This window comes from Dufourea novaeangliae, unplaced genomic scaffold (assembly GCF_001272555.1).
Source record: "Dufourea novaeangliae isolate 0120121106 unplaced genomic scaffold, ASM127255v1 scaffold133, whole genome shotgun sequence".
In the NCBI taxonomy this organism is placed as follows: domain Eukaryota; kingdom Metazoa; phylum Arthropoda; class Insecta; order Hymenoptera; family Halictidae; genus Dufourea; species Dufourea novaeangliae.
The window spans coordinates 787689-811799 of record NW_015374011.1 but is presented as its reverse complement, the minus strand read 5'-3'; the positions used below and the strand labels follow the sequence as shown (position 1 = coordinate 811799).

The following is a 24111-nucleotide window of genomic DNA, read 5'->3' as shown; positions in this document are numbered from 1 at the left end:
TAAAATAAGCGTAGTCTTATCTCGATAGGGCTTTCCGTTCCGGAGATATCGTCGTTTAAAGGAAAGCATAATTTTTAATGGTCTCAGTATCTCCGTCTCGCTCGCACTTCATCAATGACCTACCCCACACGTGCTCTGGTCAATGGGAGACGCTGAGTCAGCGGTTTTCTTTACTATTACTATTACCGTACGCATTTCCTGGAATTCAATTGAGTCAATGGAATTCCCGGGTGTCTACGCGTCGCCTCTCATACGTTATACTTCAAAGCGTTGTATCTTCTAAACTAATCGAGATATCGAAGTGCAACAAAATTCATTGTAAAGCACAGACTCTTCCCTACCATCGACGTGCATTGGTATTTAAAAAACTCGTATTTATTCACAACATAATTTTTATTTAAATTTTCGCATTACATTTGTAGAAGCTGAAAAAGGTCTAATCGTTCATAATTAATTCTATAACATCAGTACAAAATTCACTTTCTTATATTAAAATCGAAGTAGAAGGATATTGCAGTTCCGTGCTGTTTTTCCACCAAAGCGAATCCATTTCCTATGTGTCTGGGCGCTTTTCACGTGTGTACCAAATTGAAAATAAGTGTAGCCTTGTCACGGTGAACGGAGGAGGATTTGCACGTCGACAGAGTCTCGTCCCCCGTTTGAAGGTGGGGGAACTGGCGTTCGTGGCTGCAGTATTACTGGAATTTCCGTTGTCGAGTCCACTCCTACAGTAATTTTCATTACGCCGTCTGTTATTGCTATAGTTTCCGTCGGTCGGGAACGCTGATGTTACAATTTCGGTACTCGAGACACTTCGTAACTATGTTTTCATTATTACATTTCCCACCCCCATTCGCGGAGACCATTGTAATTAGACTTTCCCTTCAATGCGGCCCGATAGCACTCCATGCGTGTGGCACGAATAATTCCGCTAACAGCTTTATTTTCGTTTCGAATAATACAGGGGAGAGTTACTCCTGGGGCCAGAAAGTGGTGTGTGCATTAAACATTTAACAAGTTGAGAGCCCGCGGAAAAGCTTCCTCCACGGACTCTGCTGGGAGATTAAAGTCAATTTTACACTGGAACTACAATAATTTGTACAATACATGAACTATATATACATAGTGTATCGTGAATAGGATTATGTATAAGACACTGGAATGAGAGGAAACCAAATCATCCATATACACAGTGTTCCGAAAAAATTTGGGTGCTCGAGGATTCTAGGGAACTGGTAAGGGAAGGACCTCAGTCATCCAAGGGGTTTTGTAAGGTTTGCTGATTCCTAATAATATGTGTGGAATATTAGATGTGGACATACGATCATTTCAAAGATAAAAATAATTAAAAGTTGCGTATCTTTAAGATGTACTATGAATGTAAGTCAAACTTATAGAAGTATAAGTAGTACTCAAATAGTTTTCTAGTTACACTACGCAGTGTATTCATAATACATTTCACAGGTCCGTAACGTTAATAGTTTGTGTCTCAAAAATTTTCTAGTGTCTCCACCTAATGTTTCGAAATCAATATACAATCATCTTACAAAACCGGGTTAAAATCGAAGTCAGACAGTTTAGGTCCTTCCATTGTCAATGTCGCCGTTAACACTAAAACTACCGAAGATAACGTACAGCGATTTCTATCAGATAAATAAACATAAGAAATTTGTGAAAATATAGAAATTTATAAATCAATTAATTTCTTCAGTTTCGTAGTGGAATAAAAGTTGCAAAAGATATTAAAAAATACATTGCTATGACATTTCAATGATGATTGTAAAAATGTACTGACCAGTCATTTTGACTGTTTCGGTAGTTCTAGTGTTAAAGACACCCTCAGGATCTTCCAGAGCATCGATCCCAAGCCGACGCACACAAACATGTACGAACAGACACACGCGGTATCTATCTAACAGATAATTCTGTTTATTACAGATAAACTCCGGATGGTCACTCGGGCCCGAGCTTTGCGACATGTGGACCAGCAGTGACGTTCTCTGCTGCACTGCCTCGATATTGCATCTGGTGGCTATCGCGGTCGACAGATATTGGGCAGTCACCGATCTCAATTATATACAGGTTAATTAACACCGGTAGCGGTCGTTCGATCGGTCAGTGGATAGGTTCCAGTTGCCCTTAACGAGTGACGAACTTACGTCACGATCGCGTGGTACACATCTCGTACGGGCGACAGTATCCCTCCTCCACCTCTGGAAGGAGGATTAGGACACGCCGCGGAAACGCTCGGATATTGATCCTGGAATGCAATCCGATAATCGGGGCCCTCCCCTTGCTCTGTGTCCCGTTGCTGGAGCCCCTTAACGCGCTCGGAATCGGAGATCATTAAAGTGGGAGGGATGCAATTAGCGGGTCCATTGCGTGTACAACGCCCGTAGCTGTGTGTTTCCCCCTTTTTACTTGGCCGGTGATTACGTTGAATTGCGCGAAAAACAACGTGCCGGAATGTACATTCCTTTCTACTCTGTGTAACGGCGATTCGTAGCAGCTGGAGAAGTGTTTAATTATTGGAAGTACGTACAGTAGTTTGCATTCATTCGGTCGGGGTTAATTATTATTATTGTGCAGCTTCGTTCGTAGTCGTTTACATTTGTCTACTATCGAACGTTCTTGGAGTTCGCACGATTAAAATTTTACGATAGAAGCTTAACATTGCAAACATGCTGGATTATTTAAATACCTTTACAAAATTTTGACATAAGATTAATTTCACAGTATAATTTAAAACAAGATAAGCAATCTCTATTAATAAAACGCATATATTTTTGAAAATTTATGATTTAAAAACGAAAGAAAGTGTGTCTGACTACGTACTGCCTTTTCCACTGTGACAGTCAACGTGTTAATAGAATTGGTCCCTGGTTTAACCAGTTCGATGGATCATTTTGGTACCTTGTAAGGTGGTTACACCAGTAAATGAACATTGAAATGATTAAAATGAGCAAATCGTTAAATATTCTGATGTAAATAAAACGATTAAAGTTTGTTGAATTCCTAGTTTTATATTCAAACAATTTTCGCGCAATTCGTTCGAAATTTTCATTCACCGGTGAAGTTTGTATTTCTCCTTTTTAGTTTAATCGATTGCATTGTTTCAATTTTTCAAATTAAAATCTGTACGTTACAAAATGGTATAGACAAAAAATCTAATTTTCGTGCGTCAAATATTTATTAGTAGAGTGCGGATTTTATGCATTTATGGTCCACAGGGTTCTGTGAAATACAATGAAGGACGAAACTTTCATCGGATTCAATGAGTTTTCCATTTCTGTCTGAACCCAATAAGATACTTAAGAGAAAAAATAAATTTCTACATTTTCGCCTATCTTTATAAATCACTTTAGAAAATGTTATTTTGCATAATAATTCGCAGTCTATTTATTAGTGTTATTATAATTTAAAGTTCGACTTTTCAAGTTCTACTGCCGATCGTCGAGAAATATTCGCGATCTCGTCACTAAAGTGACAAGATAGACGTCAACTGTAGCAGACAAATGCAACTAACGTGTTAACGTCAGGCACGATTATCGAAATTCATCTGTGCGCCGATTTCTATCTACCAATCAATCCCGATATATCGCATAAATGACATTCGATGGTTAATCGAACCTAAATCCTACGATATCCCCTGGTACCCGCATGTTCGAGATAGCTTCAACCCACGGATTCGCGAGAACTGCGAATCACGATGATATCTTCGTCTAGTTTCGCGAGTGGGAGATAGCTGGCCATTCCGAACAACCGGTTATATTGAAATAGTTCCACCAAGGGAGCAGAAAACACATCGAGTTAGATCGATCATCCGTGAATCTGAACATCCTCCCATGGCCTTTCAGCACCGGCGTAGAATTGGATTCTTCTTCGTCCCGAGAGTTTCAATAAACCGCGCACTGGAATCGAATATCGCAGCGAAACTTCGAATTACTCGGATATTCGTGTTATTCCGTTAATTAAATATCCCTGACTGTGCACAACGATCGATTCTGAGCGTTCCCTCGAGCGGGTGGGAATGATATAAAAATTTCTGAAATAAAGGAAGAAGGTCCTCCTCCGCCTTGTGGAATCGAGTACCATCAGGACGATTCACGAGCGTTCGCGACAAGGGGGCTGAAGGAATTTCTTTACTTCCAGGCGAGGAATCCGAGAAGGATCGGTATCCTGATCGTCACCGTCTGGGTGGTGTCCTTAGGAATCTCTCTGGCGCCCCAACTCGGATGGAAAGATCCTGATTATTTGGACCGTATTGCGGATGGAACGTGTCTGGTGTCGCAGGATCCTGCATACCAGGTGGGTGGTGCGATTCTGTGATATCTACCGGATTTGAATTCACTGGAAACCGTGATTTAATCGGTCATCCGTGTGAATCGTCACGTGTATGGAATAAGAGTGTTCCGTTTTAATGAACACATCCAAGAAAAATGAAAAAATACTTTGCAGATCTTCGCCACCTGTGCGACTTTCTACGTACCCCTGCTCGTTATTCTATTTCTGTACTGGAGGATATTTCAAGCAGCACGGAAACGAATCCGAAAGAGACCTGGGACTATCGTGCAGCCGCCACGTGAAAGAAGAGGCATCCTCAGACTCGTCACAAGAAGGTTGCGCAACTATATACAGTACTACCTACACGTTACAAGACTCGTTAGCGTCGCCCTTTAAACTTGTTACCTTCTTTCGCTCGTAATTTCCATGAAAACGATTCTATCCACACTAATTGCATGTTACCTTCGAGTTAGTATGTACAGTACCGGCCAAAAGTATGGGACCAGAGTTCAGGATTGATGGAATAATAACAGAATACAGTAAAGCATCGATAAATGTTCGAAGACTCCTTGGCACTGAATGTGCTGACGTTATCCCCTCCACTGGACGCTAGATTAATTCCATGGGACCCCCAGCTGATGGGAATGACGTCTGAACAGTCAGTGCTGAGAAGCCTTCGAACACTCATAGATGATTTACTGTACAGTAAGTTCTCGATAAATTTTCCGAAAATACAAAAATAAGGTACAGAGGCTCGACCTGAAATTTATTAACAACGAAAATAGTGTCCCTGTAAAATAATTGTTTGAAAGCAGCTCCGAAGCATTAATCGAAGATTTACTGTATTCTGTCACGATATAATAACAGTTTTGGAATCAGTACAGGTACAAATCATTTGCAATAAGTACCCGAAGAGATAAATCGATGTCTAAAATTCTAAATTTCCATAAACATCCGCACTAATAACAAATCGATCTGATCTAAATCGAACCTTCAAATGAAACTTATTCCAGGCCAAGGGAGGAGTCCACTGCGTTCACCATAACAAGATCGACGCCCGATCACTCGTCGATCTCCCCAGAGAAATCCTCGTCGTACAACGGGGCGAACACGACGCAGTCGACGACCGTGACGCCGTCCACGGTTTCCACGACGACGACCGCCACGACCACAACGACGGTGACGAATCCGTCGAGCAGTCACTCGACGTCATCCAGCAAGAGGACACGCGAGACGATGGAGTCGAAGCGCGAGAGAAAAGCTGCGAAGACCCTCGCGATAATAACAGGCGCGTTCGTCGCCTGTTGGCTGCCATTCTTCTCGGTAGCGTTGCTTCGCGCCACGTGCAATGTCTGCGAGCCGCCAGAGCTGATAGCCAGCGTGTTTCTCTGGCTGGGATACTTCAACAGCACCCTGAATCCGGTGATCTACACGATCTTCTCGCCTGAGTTCAGGCAAGCGTTCAAGAGGATGCTTTGCGGTGGCACCAGGATAATTCGCTGACAGTGGATTTAAAAATCGTTTCGTGAGAAAGAACGTTTGTGTGTGTGAGCGAAAGAGTGAGTGAATGCGTTGGTCCTGTGTACATACGGTTATATACTACTACTTCCTTTCCTTCGGATAGCGTTCAACTACCACGTCTCACGTACTTAGGCATGCCTTAGATGGTCCGTAGACATTTTTCCTTGAAAGTTTCCCCGCTGGAGCGACCATCAGGCTCACACGGCGACCCCTCGATGAGAACCACCAGTTGGAAAGTCTACGTATAGGCGACATACTTTCGTGAAAGAGGTGTCCTTCAGTGGCGGATCCAGAGGGGGGGATTCTTCGTAAAAGTAATAAAATATAAAAATATTATGTCACTTGTAAAAGATGGTTCGAAAAAATGTACCTGTGTACTTTTACACATTCCCCTCTTACAAGAAATACTTCTGGATTCGATACCCTAAGAAAGGCTCCTGGGTTCGTACCCCCTTAGAGAGGTTCCTGGATCCGCCACTGTTGTCCTTAGAATTTCCAGGTGATCGTCAAGCTCGTAGGAGAACCGATTTTTCATTACTCGACTGTGGTCTTGAGGGCGGACCTGATGTTGCTCCGTGGCGATTGTTCCTAAGATAGAACTCCTCTACCATACGAAAGTTCTCTTTGACATAGATGCATTCTTCTGACTCGTCTACGATAATGTTTACCACTGGATGTACATCGATGAGTGATCCACTTTGTTTTATGGGAGGTACTGATGTTTTTATCGAGGAAAATCAAGAGTACAGTAAATCGTCGATAAGTGATCGAAGGATTCTCGGCATTGAGTGTTCAGACGTCATCCCCACCACTGGGCACTTGACTGGTTCGACAGAGGATCATCATCAGTGCTCGGGATGACGTCCGAACACTCAGTACTCAGGAATTTGTGAATACTCATCGATGATTTACTGTATATCGTCACGCTAGTTCTTAATTGTTCTATCTCTAACAATTTCTATTCAAATTAAATAATCGAACACACTATAAAATCACCTACTGAATATAATTTTTAATTGTTATTAGTCTTTGGAAATACAGCTACTAAGAGAAAGAAACTTTCAAAGTTTCGGAACTTAAAGAATATGTATTGTTTTCTAGGTTGAATTTTCTTTAAATAATCGTGAATTTGTGTTCTTTGAATCAATAAGATTAACATGGATTGACTAACTAAATTCTTCTGAAAAATGGAGTTAGACCAGTTACGAACTCGGTCGATATTAATGAAATTCAATTGTTCGCCGAACGGAGTATACCCGGAATTTAATGTACGTTATGATTTTATTGGGAAACATTGTGGATCACTGATCGGCACATGGACACGTTCAGTTACAAATGGAGGAGCGAACGCTGGATGTTTCGAGTGAATGGATCGTGACGAGAATGTGATTGGTCTTACACGACTGGTCCATCCTCTTGAAACCAGATCGACATAAATACGTGTACACGCGGAACTATGTACAGAGTACGTAAAATAGATTCATTTTCTCCATTGTTGTTCACGAGAACCGCTGCGATTTTCGTTCGAGGATCAATAATAGAGTTAGAAGGTCGGCGATGATAGGGTCGATTTCTCCTCGTCGGAAGTAGCTCCCATCGATCCCACGCGAGTCTTGGCGACGTTTTGTTCCCTTACCACAGAAGAATCGTTTCATTGTAAATATAGTGTATCATTTAATATAGTAAAAACAGCTCAGAATTCATGAAATTGTCACAATTTCATTGGTCATTGATCATTTCGATCTGTTATTAGCTGAAAGAAAGGACAGGGGTATGTTTGATTTGATTTCGACTTCAAAGAATCTACGTTTCTGGATCTAAAAGACCATGGTGGACTCTTTTGAAACGTGAATTCTTTGAACATTAGGCACAATCATCTCTGGGACGTAAGTTAAATACGACTGTATTTAATATAATATTTCGTGAAAATATTGTTAAAATAAATACGGAACATACTAGTGAATCTTCAAGAAATGTCAGTAGAAACATAAGAATCTCTGATCTCCTGGCAATACGACGTTGACAATTGTTCTCGGTTTAAAAGGACTAGAGTCAGCGTTAACTCACTCTCCGAGGCGACTATTTCTTTCAGATTCTCCAACAGAACCGATCGAACATCGATTCCTTTGTGATCCTTGATATCTTGAAGTTAAGTATACGAAGTTGCGTATTCGAAAGGAGATTTTGATCTTCCTAACGCGATCGAACGATCTCGATTTAACGTATAAGAAGGTTGTAAATTATTTGTGTTTTTCACAAAGCTTATTACTCCTACAATTGAACAAAGTGTTGCCAAAACTTCGCGTCAACAGCAAGTAGGCACGTTCACCGACGCCATTTGTAAATTACCAGATGATTGTGTATCGACGATCATCCAATAACGCCTTACTATATACGATATACATAACTATACTACTATCCGATAGTCCCGCGAGTTTCGCCATTTTACCAGCGTTCAAATAACCTTCGACGAAAGAACAGAGAGAAAAATGACGGAGAAAAGAATCTCCATCCCCTTCCCCGCCTCCCAAAAAAAGTGAAAAATATAATAAGTGGCAAGTAGCGCGACGGTACAGTTGTCCGGCGATTACTTAGTTTAAGGCTGCGCGCCCCTCTTCGACGATGCAATATAAAATTGAAAAAAAAAAAAAAGAAACGGCGAGAACGAGAAATGAAACGGTGAGGAATGAATCGAATGTTCGTTTCCAGTTGTGATCACGTGTATCGCGAGGGAGAAGCTAATGTACGTTCTAAGAAGAAAATTTGACGACAAAAAAAAACAGTAAGAGGTGAGAAAAAAGTACGTTTACAACGATGCTTCGTATGTATATTTCTTTGCAATCACAGATGTAAATAAATGCAACAGTTTCAAAACGGTCGGCTAACTCGCTCGGCCGAAGTCAACTTGATATTTTGTGGTTTCTTCTCCCCCAACTATCCTGAATCGATTGTATTTTTATGTTTCTTAACCAGGTTAGTACGAATGACTTTTACATTAACGTCACGTTGAATTCTTTCACGATAAAATTCCGGTGAAATGTACAACGAATCGGAAAAATGTTCGTTAAACTGACGCTTGAATGTAGAAAGCTAGCCAAGTATGAATCCTTTATCGAGAATAGTGACAGTCTATAATTAACGCTGTCGGGAAATTCGATATCGTACCATGGTACACTTTCCCCCGTTTAATAATATGGAGACAATACGATAATTAGACAAGCTCCTATTATGTTACACGAAAGATAGCTGCGGAAACTGTAACAGCGAAATGTTACACCATTGATATCCACGGAAACGTTCGAATCACTAGCCAGGAAATGTCGATAATGTTATTTGTAATCAGCACTCGCTGGCATTAACAGTCAACCATTTGAATGAGTAAGGTAGGATACATTATATTCATAGTTAACATATACATTACACGATTTACATATACATTCATTCCAACATCCTTTATTTATTCCTAATAATTAAAGAATAAACTCATATTTCATTGGTGATTGCAGAACTCTAAACGAAAGAGCTGACATGAGTAACTTAAAAAAGGTTAGATGTAGAGATGATGAGAAGGGGAAATTGATAAGGGAGGAGAGGGTAGAGAATGCGAGATTCGATAGACGATACAAGGAAATAGCAACATAAGGGGTGTCTGACTAGAAGTATTGAAGTAAGAAAAAAGATAGTGGCTCAATGAATTAAGGGAACAGCGATAATGAGTTGTGGATGTGAGGCAATGTCGAACAGGTGCTAGATTGAGACAAAAGGAGCAGAGTGCAGAAGGAGGAACGGATACCACAGAACACGCGGAGTATTAAGTACTGTGGTGATGTGAAAGAGAGGTATTGGGGACTGTGAGGGAGAAGGAAAGGTGTGAATAGATTAAGCTATGGAGGAAGAGAAAGAAGGAGCCAGAGAAGAACGAGAAACGGACAGTAGAGACAGGACAAAGGATGCAAGATAATAACAGGTGGAGAAATGAAGTAGAAGAGCACTAGGGAAGCAAGGAGGTAAACATGATATGTTTATCCAGCAGCAGCCAGCAGCAGCCAGCAGCAGCCAGCAGCAGCCAGCAGCAGCCAGCAGTAGCGAGCAGCAGCCAGCAGCAGCCAGCAGCAGCCAGCAGCAGCGAGCAGCAGCCAGCAGCAGCGAGCAGCAGCGAGCAGCAGCCTGCTGCTGGCTGCTGCTGCTGGCTGCTGCTGCTGGCTGCAGATCCCAAGATGTTATTTTGCTCCTTTTTGTTGGGTATGAAGATCCCGACACTCGGCCATCCTGCGCTGACATTCGCCCTCGAATGTCTTCTGCGCACGTCTTTTCTCTTCGTCTTTTTGGTAACACTCTCCCACTTTTCAACTTCTGGGAGACGTGCCCCTCTCTCTTCGTCTTTTTCGGGTAACATTCTCCCCACTATTCACTTTTTGGGAGACATGCCCCTCTCTCTTCGTCATCGTCATCGTCGTTGTCGCCTCGTGTGGTCGTAGATGCCGCCATCCCGGACGAGCCCCCAAATGTAGGAGCGTTGGAAAAATGAGAGGGCCCAAGCGGGATTCGAACTCACGACCCCCGGCGCCGAAAGCAGAGACTCTACCCACTACTCCACGGAACCCTCCTATTTTCCTTAATGTTATTTTGCTCCTTTTTGTTGGGTATGGAGTTCCCGATCCCACAGTATTTGTGCAAATTTAGCAATAATTGCTTTACATACTACTTAATAAACGATTGTACAATATATTTATAACAAGATTTCAATAAATTCACTATAAGTAAGCATAAATACTACTTAGAATTAAGATTTTACAATATACTTACAATAATATTTGTACAAAGAGGGAATAGGTACTACTTTATTGTTTTTTATTAAAATTATTATGAGGAAGTGTACAATTTATAATATTATATGCCTATATTTATCTGGTATGCTGAATTTCGGGCGCGGTGGGATGCGGTATATCTGTAGTCCATTAAATAAGAAGAAGAGAATTAGAACGTTTCAATTGTGGGCTTGGTTCCGACAGAAATGGAATGATATCCAAAGTTCCGCTTTCCTCGACGTTCGGTTTTCTAAAAAAGAGTTCTCTCAACAACGTCCCATCGGTGGATGTTTCTTCCAAATCATGTTTACTCTTGATTTTTACATTCTGTGTATGTCTGGACATGGAATCCTTACTGATTTCCTCTCTGAGACTTTTTTTATCTGAGCTGAAATTCAATTAAACACAATCAACAACAATGACAAAGATACATCAATAACTATACAATTATTTAATGTAATAAGTTTCTCTATACTCAGAAAAACACTCAAGAATTCGTTAAATTCTACTTGTTAAATGTTAAGAAATTGTTTCATGTTCTTTTAATGATTCAATTTCTGTTGAAGGCAACTTTACTTATCACTAACTTTACGTGAAACAGAACTATTTCCTACAATCTCTACCGTTATGTGTATACACCGAAGATTGCGTACTCTTGTGGTCTACATTTTCTGTTCTAATGTTCTCTCACCTTATTATCTCGATCTCCTCAGTTTGACAAGCCCGGTGAATCTTCGCCTCGAGTTCCCTTCCCCGTTTCCGTCTCTCTGCTTCAAGCAGCTCTTTTGTTCTTTGACATTTATCCCTTAGAACGTCGGATTCCGTTTCCCTCTGCTGCAGAGTCTCCTGGAGTCGCGACTTTTCTCGCAGGAGATCCCGCACCGTCTCGGTGAGCTCGAGAAATTGTTTTTCCTGCACGGTGATCTGTCGTGTTAGCAGTTCGAGCATTCGTGAAATTCGAGTCCTCAGCTCCGTGGACTCTGTCCGAGCTTCGTTCAACTGATTGGAACGGGGAAACGTGATATTACAAAGGTGAATACTGATCCGATTTACGTTACTCTGATTTCTCCAGGCCGATTTTAACGAACAGAATACGAGTAAAAAAAACATTCAGGGTGGCTCAAGAATAAGTACTATAAAAAATCGTTACCTATTGTTTGTATCCAAAAACGTTTTAATGAATTATATAGCATTGTAAGGGACTCATCCGAAGGATACAATTTAATTTTTTTTTATATCTTATTTTGTTTTTGGGCTATTAAATTAAAATGCTACATAATTCATTAGAACGTTTTTTGTTACAATCAATAGGTAACAAGTTATTTTCGATAGTATTTCTTATTGACTCACCCTGTATAATAATGTTTTCCGAATTGATACTGTCAATGTATTTGCATTAAGGATGACAATTATAAATGATTATCTTATATTACTATCCTTAAACTGGTGTACATCGATAATGGAAGTCTCAATAAACGATAACTCTTCTAATACAATCAACAGTGCTTTCCATTCTCACTAATTGCAATTTTCAATCCTGTATAGTGCAGTTAGAAAGTCAAAATTACTTGAAATTCCAGCTGTTTCTTGTCCGCTTCTCCACGATCCAACGATATCTGGTACTGTGTTCTCATCGCCTCTTTTTCGGACTCGCTGACAACCAGCTCCGATTTGGCGTCGTGCACCTCCTTCGTGCATCTGCGTGAAAACCAGAGTTACTTCAGGTTCACCATGGATTCACCCTCGAACTGGGAATACCCGTGGGGTAAATGACGAAAGTTGCGCGCAATTTCATACACCAAGCTTTCAGGGGAGGGGGGGAAAAGCGGCAACACGAGCTCAATTTATTTTCCTCTTGCCGCCGTTGCGAGCAAAAGTCACTGAGCGTGATTTTCTGTACCAGACAAAGTTACGTGACACTGGGCAACAGTTTATTATACGCAATTCGCGAAACGTGTCTCCATACGGTTACATCTTCGAATCCGTGAGATCCTCCTAGTGTCGTAGACTTTGCTTCCCATTGTTTCCGCCTCAAACAACGCTTAGAATTGCGAAGAAACCGTATGCGAGACGATTATACGTCCATTATCTTAATCGAAATCGAGGCAATCGCCTCCACCACTGCTGATAGGCAGAACGTCGAAGAACAATCTCGAATAGGTAATCCTTTTCCGTGAAATCGGCCAATGGGAATCGTTCCCGTTGGGGCTTAGCTTGCCAGCAGAAATTGCGGGGTCGAAAGTTTTAATAGCTGTTGCACAGAATACGCTAACTCGTTTCGTATAATAAATCCCCGGTTGAAACCGAGAACACCGAAACTAATCGAATGACTTAAACTGGGGAGCTTTGAATGAGCGAAGAAGTTGAAAGAACTTCAGGTTTTATTTTTGTGGGGAATCGAGGGGAAGGAGCCAGGTGAATGAAATTGTTCCCGTGGACGGTATTAATTACGACGTTTGCGGGGGAGAGGAGGACCTTACTTAATCAACTGCTTAACCAGCTGAGCGATCCTTCTCCTGTCCGCAGGACAGAGATCCTGAATATGAGGGAACGTGGCCGCGTTCTCGTCCGCCTCGGCCGACTCGCCACGGCATTTTGTGCACCGTTCCTCCTCGGCTTTTACTTCCTGGCTCTCTGTCGAGATCGTTTCTCTGCTCGAAGATTAAACAGTTACAAACATTTTATGCCGGAACCGAACTGACGGTGGCTCGTATAGAGCCCGTAGGGGATGTACGTTTAAGGGGAACTTTTAAAATGTATCGATTTTTATTCTTAATCTTGGTGGCTTTCGCGGCGAGTATTGAAATAATTAAGGGGAGTCGATTATCCGATTTGTGAATATGGAGATTAAGAGGTTAATTATAGGGATAATTAAAGGAAATTATAGGGATCTTTGCGAAATTTTTTGTGGGAATATAACGGAGTGAACTGGAAATTAGCTTTAAATAATTCGTTACCTAATGGTTGTATCAGAAAACGTTTTAATGAATTATATAGCATTTTAAGGGATGCATCGAATGGATGCAATTTGATTTTGTATATGTGTTATTTTTTTAAGTTGTCAAGGTGAGCTTGAGTTTTTTTCAAGATCAATGCATTATTTTTTAATACCATATTTGGTACCATAATATCATACTTGATACTATAGCATGATGGTATGAAAACAAAGATGCATTGACCCAGAAAAACCTCGAGGCCATCTTAATATCACAGAAAAATAAGATACAATGAAATCAAATTGTATGCATCATTAAAATGCTATTATCTAGAAAACAAGTTTCGAATAACGAATGAAACATAAAAAAAAGTATTTCATTTTTAATTGTTTAAACGTGGAAATTTCGATTTGTATAATAAAATAATACTTCTTCACGAATAAATCGACATTTGTCGAACAATTATTTAATCTCATTAACCGTTTAAAGCTCAGAACAACGCCCTTAGATACTGCTGCTTGTCGCTGTGTATTAAACAAATAAAATTCTGCCCAACTCTGGTCACAATCCTATCTTCAGAGGATCCTTATACACTTCGATCTAAAATTTTTTTAAATATCGCTTGATAGAAAAAAACTTAACCTAGCTACCGGCTGAAATTAGTCGAATTCCACCACGGACCTTCATCGTTCCGATGCATCTGCTCGTTCTCCCGGTAGATTCGCAGGGTATCCTGATGGAGTTTCGCCAGTCTGCACAGAAAATGATTCGAGGACGATGTTTTTCTTCCCCGTCAACACGAAAAGTCACAGGCAGCGGGGAGGAGGGTAAATGATACGGAAAGAGGGGGAGAACAAAAGGAAAGAGGAATATAAAGTGAAAGTGACATCTACCTTTTGCTCCATCTAATATAGGAATTCATAAGCGCGCCGTTGTCGTAGTCGTTTGAATACATGCCTCTGCAGACATCTCCGGCGGTGGCGGTCGGTCCCCAGACGATCGTAGAACCGGAAAGTGGTTACGATGCAGAAGGTCAAAAGTCGTGGAGAACTCTAGGCTCGATCGTCCACACGTTGACGAGAGACGCCCTGCATACACACAACCGAGAAAATCCCTGGACGGAGAACGCGATTCTCGGCTGTCCGGGGAACACTGCGCGTGTTGGCTTCACAAACTGTTATTATATACTAGACTGATAACTAGACAGCGGATGTTTATGCATTTATAGCGTCCCCTGATTTGCAAAACGTAGCAAAATAAACATTCCAATAAAATTTAATGTTATATATGCATTAATATTAACATATAAAAACCCCTAATATAAAAAAGAAATTAAAAGATAACTTCCTCATATAAAAAATCGTATACTTGACACAGACTTCTATATACTAGACTGCTAGCTTATATAAAATATCCTCAAAAATTAAATACTAAAGAATCCACAGAAAAATATATACAGAAATATATTTAAATTAATTGTTATTAGTACATACTTTAGTACATTCTGTTATGAGGACATTTTATACAGAATGAAGCTATGAAGAAATGGTTTAACTACTAATAAAAATTGTAGAAAACCTTGTATTGTCAGGAAAAGAAGAAATGATGAGATAATTCAATGTTCCCATACGGTACGATAGGTCCCGAAGCAAGGAAGTCGGTCTTGAGCGAAACAAAAAAATTGTATAACTTAGAAAATATTAATTTCTCGACCCACGAGTATTAATACTTTGTGTAATCATTCGGAAGGTACTATCTATCCCAAAAATTACGAACCTTTTTTTCCTTTCACCCAGTATAAGCAAAATTTGGGGAGTCAGCAGTCTAGTATATAATATAAAAGTCTGTGGTTGGCTCCTGGAACCTTGCGTCGTGAAGTTGGATTTATATCGCGGTTTAAAATGACATTTGTGGTCTCCCGCCGATCGAAACGTTACAATCGAGACGCTACGGGGCGTTTCTCGATCGACTGGGAATCAGCCCCGGCCGATATTAAATTCTCGATCGAACGATACTACCCAGGGGGTCGAGATTATAATGAACGCAAACGGTGATGGACGAACAGCGTCACGTGGCGTGAATAAAATCGAGTTCAAAATCGAATTACCAAGTGGAAAGTTCAATACTAGGAGACGTTTCGTCGATTCTTCACGGAGTTGCAACGGGACCATCGGTATAATCGAATGATGCGAGGAAATTTACGAATACAGATGCAGCAGTAGTACAGCAATTGAGATCTAGTCGGGGTATTTCGAACTTTATTCAGAAAATCGGCGTGCTACGAATGCGTACGTATGCATGAGCCAGACTTCACTGCGGAAGATTGCAACTACCATCGGCAATTTACAATATTGCTTCCGTTTTCGTCGTCCATTAAGGGTCTATGCTAGTGTGACGGCTATATAACAAGGCAATTTTTGGGAATTTTTTAAAGAATAACTATTGGACTTATCGATTTGAATAATATATATTTAATTAATGACACATCTGATGAACAGGTATGCCAAGTTTGAACTAAATCGGTCAATTAGTTTTTAAGTTATCATGGCCGAAAGTTTCAAGTACTGTTTTAGAGCATAAAAAGAGAAATGTTTCATACTTGCAGCTAATCACCTATTCTGGGCCATGTAAACCACCTTCCTCTTCCTCAAAAAATTATTGCAAATTGCAAAAAAGGAAAATCCGATTTTCTGAAATCGTCACACTAGCATAGCCCCTTAAACGCTCGTGTGGAAACATTCTCTCGGATTCCATCGTTCGCGGATGAGACTACAAACCGACAGCTTTGCGATGATTAACACCATTTGTCTCTGAAGATTTTCATGAAAGAGAATTTGTATCTCCAACACTTGTCACATCGACGTGGACGCGTCGTTTCACGAAAAGGACCAGAAAAAACACAATACCGTGGGTCACTGAGTGTTCGATCACGGCTGAATAATTCAGTCCTTCGGGCTGGAACGGTTAATTTACTGTTCCGTCGCGGAATTTCGATGACTTCTGAGAGCTTCCTCGACGCCGTTCGGGCAAGCTGTCAAACTGATGGTCGTCTCCTGTTCCTTGATCGGGATGCTGGTCCTAACGTCGTTACCCAGAATGGACATGTGCATGACGCTTCGTTGACCACGTCGAGAGTCGCCCATGTACCGTCTGGAGCTGACCATCGAGAAACTTTGCCCTCGACCGCGGGAGCTCAGATCGGATGACCCACGATTTCGTCGGTGAATCCTCCTTGGGATGCAACAGAGCAGATACCTGCGTGGAGAAAAATCATAGACTTCTCTCGATTATCGTCCCTAACTTGAGTCCGCGCTGGGACAATAATCGTGTAGGGAGAAATGCTTCAGACCCTTGTAAATTCATTTTTGCCCGAAGCTTGAGCCTTGGAAGAAAAGGAGGGGTAACAAAGTATGCACTTGACAAGATCCAGCCCAGTGGTGGGAATAATACCTGGGACAATAATCGTGTAGAACCAGCCAGACAATAATCGAGAGGAGTCTGTAAAAAGGGCTATGATACAGCGGACAGCTTTTAAGACTGCGGATTTTATGCATTTATCGAGTATCTGATTGTCTAAAATTCAGTATACAGTTATTCCTCGATGAGTGTCCGAGGGTTTCTCAGCACTGAACTTTACAAATGGCTTGAAAAAATGTTATTTTGCATGAAGTTCCACTGTCTAGTTATAACGAATGCAAGCTTTCATTGCCATGGTACAGATACAACTGACAATACGAATCTGTTAATAACATTGTCGAGAAAAGTATTAGAGCTTATAGTTTGGGAATTTATATACAATATTTCAATGCAAACGCTACCACAAATGAGGTTTTAGAACCAATTAGTTCGTTCTAACATACCCCACTGTATTTTGAAGACTATACCATGTTGGTACCTGTAACATTCATAATGTGTACTTTGTGGCGTAATAAAATGCAACGTGAAAACGATCGAGTTTGTTACTAATGAGCAGAATTAGCTCGGAACCTGTTCACAAACCACTGTCCCAGTTTCTGTATTTAACGTTTGAATCCCAGACAATAGACCCATAAGTTAAAAGACACTCTGTATTTAACCCTTGCAGTACCTTATAAGTTTTGTACCGTCCAAAAATACCTTGAAGAATATGCGATTTTTTAGGTCTCTATTGAAATTAACATATTTCTTTTAAAAATAAAGATATATTTACTTAAAAAAAAATTGTGTTATTCCTATGCAGTGAACGTATGTACCACTGCATAAACTAATTTTAAAAAAAATCAAGTGTGATTAAATATGTTTAAATTATATTAAAAATAGAAAGCCAATATATCAGCGGAAAATATTTTTCGGAAAACTCACAAAGCCGGTGTATCGGCTTTAAGGCACTAAAGGGGTTAATGATCTACTTATGACTAGTTACTGCCAAATATCCAATCAATGGTTCCGAAACCAGTTTTTTAGTTTCGAAGTGGGATCAAGGTCGAAGGTAGAATATGTATTGTAAATTGATTCCAGCCCTGTTACATCACGGAGTGATAAATACGGCGCCAGTTAATCGACAATTTTCGTTTTTTTATCGTTCTTGCTCGAATTCGTGGAAATAGGTCAGATCACCGGTTGTCTGCCAGGTGTCAAATAGCTGCCAAGTTTTGTCAGATACACACAATGTTTCACTTTAAAACTGCGTCAAATTCTCCCACCGATTAATATTTCACCTTTGGTAACAAGGATCGGTAGTTTCACTCATGTGAATTAGATCTCCACAAATAAATAGAAGAAGAAAAAAATTAAGAAGAATAGGACTGATTAATATCGATGATACAGACTTTAAAATAAAAAATAACCAAACTCATAATTTTCAAATAACGATTCAAGTGCCTGGGCCTTAAAGGGTTAATAACAGTGAAAAATAAGAAGTAATTTTTCGTTTAATCACCTGTCAAAGTACTTTCTGAACGTCCCGCTGACGCAATACAGCGCGATCGGATTGATGCAGCTGTTGATGAACGCCAGACAAAAGCCTAGGATCCGGAAACAATGCCAGAACGCGTTGTAATCCTTCTGGGCGGTCGGATGTATGTAGAACCAAAGCATGAAAACGTGTTGCGGAAAGAAGCATACGGCGAACACTATCACGAACGCCATAACCATCTTGGCCACTTTTTTACGGGCCTTCACTTGCTTCACCTGAAACTCAGAAAGCAAAAAAGAACGCCGGTCGAAGTTACGTAAAAGACGAGAAGTTCGTCAAAAGAAAACAGTGTTCCTCCTCGTCCTTACTTCGTAAGGTCTCTTTCGGTCGAGTTATAATTCTTTCTGCGTGAGTTGGGAGACCGAAACTTCGACTTCTCTCTACCCCGAACTTTCCAAGGAACGTCTGCTCCGAATAGCCCGTATTCTTTTCTAATAAATCACGAGCAACCCCTCTTCAACAGGTACAGGGGGTGGTCCACTTACGAAACTCGAGAGCAACGCTAAGAATCGATAAGCTTGTTTCTCAAGAGCGAGTGGATGCTTTCCCTTAAAGTGTTGATACTTCCTTCGATCGAGTTTAATGGGATTACGCGCGACAGTTGGAGAAAGTGAGAAACTCACGAGAGATATTCTGCTTTTAAGCTCTGTACAACGAAGATTCCTCGAGTGGGGGGAAACTATGTTCGTTGCCTTTTTCCTTCCACTCACCTGACCTTGCATCTCCCCTGGAATGTTCCTCGTACTGTGCATCAGGTGTCTCGCCATCAGGATGTAGAAAACGGCGATGATGCTCAGTGGGATCACGTAGTATATGAAGAAACGACAGACTAGGATCGTTGACGGATAATTCGGGCCGAATTCTTTCGGGAAAGGGTAACAGACCTTGAAGAACAGCGATTCATTTGTGAAATCTGTCTATTTTTAACCCTTTCATTCCCAACTAATTTAACGATTACGAAGAAACAAGGGACAATCGTGCCTTATTTTATCGATAAACTTCTAAATCTGGACCAGACTATATTAAGTCACACTTGTTGAACTTTAGAGGAGAGCAAATCAAAGGTGTGAAAATCTTGTAACTTTGGAAACGTTCTGTAAGAATTGAAACTATTAAAAGGATTTTAGATAAGTCTCTATATGTGGAAATGGTGAAATTTGCATTAATTCCCCTATGTGATGAACTTTACATTTACACTGTTTTAGGAATATGAACTTAATACCATTTGTAGACCACATTATGTACTCATATTAAAATCTAGTAAGAATAAAAAGAGTAAACTATTTGTTACAAGAAACATGTGGAATGTCATATTTTAAAACAGTGGACTTAATACACTCTGGACAGAAGACTACAAAAAAATGTAATACACTCAGAGATATGAAAAAATACAGGATACTAATATTTCATTTCGTAATTTATAATATCTAGCTACAGTGGGAACAAAAGGGTTAACGCAGATAATTGGTAGATCACGAGACAATGTCGATATCTATAAGATTATGAAAACTCGGGTAATAAAACGATTCTCATAGAGATATTGCAGTTGAACTCACGTGAAAGCTCACGTTCTTGTTCACACGGAAGTCTTTGATATAGGAAAAGGAGGCTGGAATTGCGCACATAATGGCCAGCAGCCAAATCATTGCGGCGACGATCATTGTAAACCGTGTGGCTCTTCTTCCTGTACCTTCGACGATAAAAAAGAAAAAAGGTAATCGAGACTCCAGACGGTTACAGTGCTGCTTCGTATTTCCTTTTTACGGAAATGTTTGGAGTGGTTTCGAAGGGAATTACCATATTCAAAGCTTTTCGCGCTTGGATAAAGCGAAGCTTTGAGTCATCAATACATGACTCTCGATTGGAATGGCCAATTTGTGGACAAGTTTTTCAGATTCCATTGAGTTTTAGTGTAATTCCAATGAATCTATACTTCAGAAATCTATATTGTACTTTCGAATGTCGCCCAAAGATTAACCCTTTACCCGAACGCTCATCCGACTTCTCGTTAATATCAGCATGTATACAACTAACATAAATCTTCGGAATGTATTTATTAAATGTTTATTACACTCTCAGATAAAAAAAAGTTGTAAAAAGCGACCTTCACTATTTTCTTTACGATTCCAATCAATTGCAGTTTTTTCGAAATTTATTTAACATATCAAGTCTCTTGGTCCAATGTTAAAAAAGCTTTTTGAAAAAGATTTTTGCCTATAGTGACTCGCAATTTTGTTCACGGAACGTCTTCTATTTGATCAAATGTATTTACGAAAATGGGAATTCTATTTGAAAATTAAGAACAATTTATCAGAAAATGATGATAAATGTAATGATAAGGAGAATATGTAAACGGAGTTCCGTAAAAGTTTTTACACCTAATTGTTATTGCAGAAGTATGTGAAGAAATGTGTGACTCACTGTATGGTTCACGCTCGTTATCTGGCTGATTGTTACCAAGAATTTGGGGTGTGTAATTTTTAGAAAGTGACGTGAAGGGTCGTAACCTGTACCCGTCGTGTGGAGTTTCCTCATTGGATCGACGATGGCGAAGAAACGGTCCGCTGAGAGGGCCGTCAACGTGAACACGGAGACTCCAACGGATATATCCTTGACGGACTCGGAGACCTTGCAGAGCACCAGCCCGAAAGGCCACGAGTCCAGAATGTAGACGGTGAAGGTGAACGGAACCGATGTCATTATCACCTGCAGCGTAACGTTCGACAGAAGTCTCAGAGAAACGATCGCGTGGGTTGGCCGTGGTAATTTTAGATCATTCCGAATATATATTCGCGAAGCAGTAAAGTCGTCAGAGGCCACGAAAAATCGATAACTATTCGATTCACGAACGTCTACAACAGAATTCTCTAAGGGAGCGTAATCGACAGGTGATTTCTGGGCTGCGGATTTTTATGTATTTATAATGTTTCTTGACTTGGAAAATACGATGAAAGATAGGTTTTCGTAATGTTGAATTATTTTCATATCTTTATCCGTACCTGAATCCGTACCTTAGAAATCTAGAGGAATCTAAGATTAGAAATCTTGATTTCATTTTAATCGGAAGAATTTAGATGTACATAAAATTTACTGATATTTCAAAAACTGTTCACTTTAGTTTTTAGATACAAATATCAGTAATCGTGAATTCGCGTAAACTTCCGCAATCTAGTAATACCTTTCCTGTTCCTGTAACTATGAACAAAATGTACTCTCCTCCCTTTTATCTCTTCAACAAGATCTTCAATATACCTCCGTTTCGAATAAAAGGACAGCTTCCAAAAACATACTATCCAGACAAATATTCAAGAAGCCTTTTCAAAAAAGCTCCACGGATCCTATCGAGAGTTTAAAAAAATGGCTCCATATTCGTTCGACCCGTACAGGATCGTCATAAAATCGACGATAAAACAGCCCAGGAAAAAAGAATTTAATAGAATCCCGAGAGACAATGGATCATTCACGTGTAGTAGTAATAACAATGAATACGTGCCAGCAGGTCTCCGAGCGCCAGCGAAAAGACATAAATATTCGGAACGTTCCTCATGTTACTGTGCCGCAGTATAGTTAACGCCAGTACACCGTTTCCGGTCAGCCCGATCAGTAGTATCAGCAGAAACACGATCGGCACTATGTACGTTTCCGGTCGATCCTCGTACGGGGTGTACTCGAGTTCCTCCTGTTGTTCGTCGTTCTTCGGCAACGTTTCATCGATCATCCCGTAAACGGAACCGACGCTGGTGTAATGCGTGGTGATCGGTATACCCGACGTGGCGCGTAGTATCGACGACGACGTGGTAGTCGCCCATGATACCGTGAACGTAGGCGAAACGGTGGTGCGTGACTTGAACATTTTCTTGTGTTCTTTTTAGACCTCTGACCCACCTCCCCTTTGTCGATCCAAGGATACAAAAAGGAAAGGAAAAAAAGAAAAAGTTCCTGCCGTTTTCACATCTTGATCGTTGTCTCCCAGCAGTTAATCCAAGGGAGTTCGGTTCTTCAGGGTGGAACTTTCGTCGCTGTGAATTAGAAAAGTAGCCGAGTTAGCGGGTGAAGGCGATGGTGTCGGGCAAATGGGATGGAATGGTAGTAAATGGGGAAATAATTCGTGAAGGTTCGTTCAACGGAAAACGATTCCACAACCGAGCCATGGGGATATTTGTAACGCCCCTTCTAACCCAAGGTATACCCCGACTGATCGTTGCTATTTGCCAGGATTGTTATAGGGTTCTTCTATTTTCTTTCTGTGACCTCTTAGATAGGTATACCCCGACTGATCGTTGCTATTTGCCAGGATTGTTATAGGGTTCTTCTATTTTCTTTCCGTGACCTCTTCGAGGTATCGGTGGCGTGAGAACACGCGTTAGGTTCTACTGGATTAACATTTGACTGTGACAAGTTTCACTATTACCAGATTAAAATTTTCAGTCCATATATATTGTGAGTAAAATAAAAACGAACCATATGTTTTCCAAGGAATACAGTAAACCACCCATGAGTGTTCGGAGATTCTTCAGCACTGAATATTGCGACGTTATTGACATCATTAGTGGAATTACTCGTGCAACAAGTCAAGCTCCCAGTAATGATGACATCAGAACTGTACCTTCAAACACTAATCGAGTATTTACTGTATTCGCCCGTAAGAGTTAATATTCCATCAGAATCATATCTTAAGAACGAACTCCAGAAGAAACGCTCGATAAATGAATCGATACGATCCGAGAATAGTCATGATAGTATAGAGAAAGTCGAGAAGACTGAAAGCAGATTCCCCTGTGAAACGACTAAGGGGGTGCGTCTCCTTGGATAATTGACAGGGACCGCGGAGGGACGATTCTTTGGGCGGGTTTCGCCCCGAGCCGACTTAATGAGACTTCCGTTTTGCCTGGCGGTTGTGTATCGAGCGAAACCGTCATCAATAAGTTTCGCCACACACATACACACAAAAAAGACGAGCGAGAGTGCCGCCGTTTTCCCGCCGTAAAAAATACCAAGGGGCTAGCGCGGAGTAACTACGTGACCTCGTTAGCCAAGCCTCGAGGATTTTTATCGTATTTCTTTTTCAATCGTGGCTGCCCCGCGATACACCACCTGGCCTGCGAAACACTCTGCCTAGAACGCTTGTAATTTCAGGGAGACGAACACGGGTTGAAGTTTGAAGCACGCGCGTATTCGCAGTGGATCTAACAAGGAAATGCACGGAAGTATGCCCCTCCGATTTTCATGAAACTTCGTATGTCTGTTAAGCGGTCAAAAATACGGGATACGTATTTTTTTTCATCGCTTGAGACGCGACTTTAAGGGGTGAAACCACCCCTGGAAGTTTCGACCCGAAAGTACTATCTCGAAAATAAGAGGAGGTACATGGAAATTTTTAATGAACGAGGTTTGCGGCTTTTTATGTAGGATAATATCGTGCTAATAAATTGTCCAAAATATAATTTGTTTATAACAAAAGAATTTCGGATCGAAACTTCGAGGTGTAGTTTCAACCCTTAAAGTCGTGCCACAATCGATGAAAAAAAATACGTATACCTTATTTTTGACTGCTTAACAGACATACGAAGTTTCATTAAAATCGGAGGGGCACACTTCCGTACCTTCC

At 40.7% G+C, this 24111-nt stretch overlaps 3 protein-coding genes across 3 annotated transcripts in view; 1 reads left to right on the top strand and 2 right to left on the bottom strand.

Moving 5' to 3' along the window:
• LOC107188574 (5-hydroxytryptamine receptor 2B-like) overlaps nt 1–5787 on the top strand; it is a 44331-nt gene extending 38544 nt beyond the window's left edge. Inside the window, exons 3-6 of the mRNA XM_015576883.1 lie at nt 1939–2082; nt 4153–4308; nt 4459–4619; nt 5298–5787. Of these exons, the coding sequence (XP_015432369.1) occupies nt 1939–2082; nt 4153–4308; nt 4459–4619; nt 5298–5787 (951 nt within the window). The remainder of the gene's footprint in view (nt 1–1938; nt 2083–4152; nt 4309–4458; nt 4620–5297) is intronic.
• Nucleotides 5788–10763: 4976 nt separating this feature from the next.
• On the bottom strand, nt 10764–14454 carry LOC107188510 (protein NETWORKED 1A-like). Its single transcript, XM_015576812.1, is given in 6 exon segments — nt 10764–11001; nt 11305–11612; nt 12182–12311; nt 13094–13264; nt 14231–14334; nt 14443–14454. Coding segments are annotated over 6 exon segments (963 nt in total).
• Nucleotides 14455–16518: 2064 nt separating this feature from the next.
• Nucleotides 16519–22356, bottom strand: LOC107188509 (neuropeptide CCHamide-1 receptor-like). The gene is made up of 7 exons (XM_015576811.1): nt 22240–22356; nt 21997–22197; nt 21017–21209; nt 20060–20193; nt 19214–19387; nt 18468–18718; nt 16519–16804 (listed from the first exon to the last, which is right to left on the bottom strand). The coding sequence occupies exons 1-7, from the start codon at nt 22354–22356 to the stop codon at nt 16519–16521; spliced, it is 1356 nt and encodes a 451-aa protein (XP_015432297.1).
• Nucleotides 22357–24111: the final 1755 nt, after the last annotated feature.

Coding starts and splice junctions, on each gene's coding strand:
- LOC107188509 (XM_015576811.1), bottom strand. CDS start 22,356: ATGTTCAAGTCACGCACCACCGTTTCGCCTACGTTCACGGTATCATGG. Junction 20,194..21,016: donor GAGGAAACTCCACACGACGG/GTACAGGTTACG, acceptor TTATCGTCGAAG/GTACAGGAAGAAGAGCCACA. Junction 18,719..19,213: donor CAGGGGAGATGCAAGGTCAG/GTGAGTGGAAGG, acceptor TCTGAGTTTCAG/GTGAAGCAAGTGAAGGCCCG.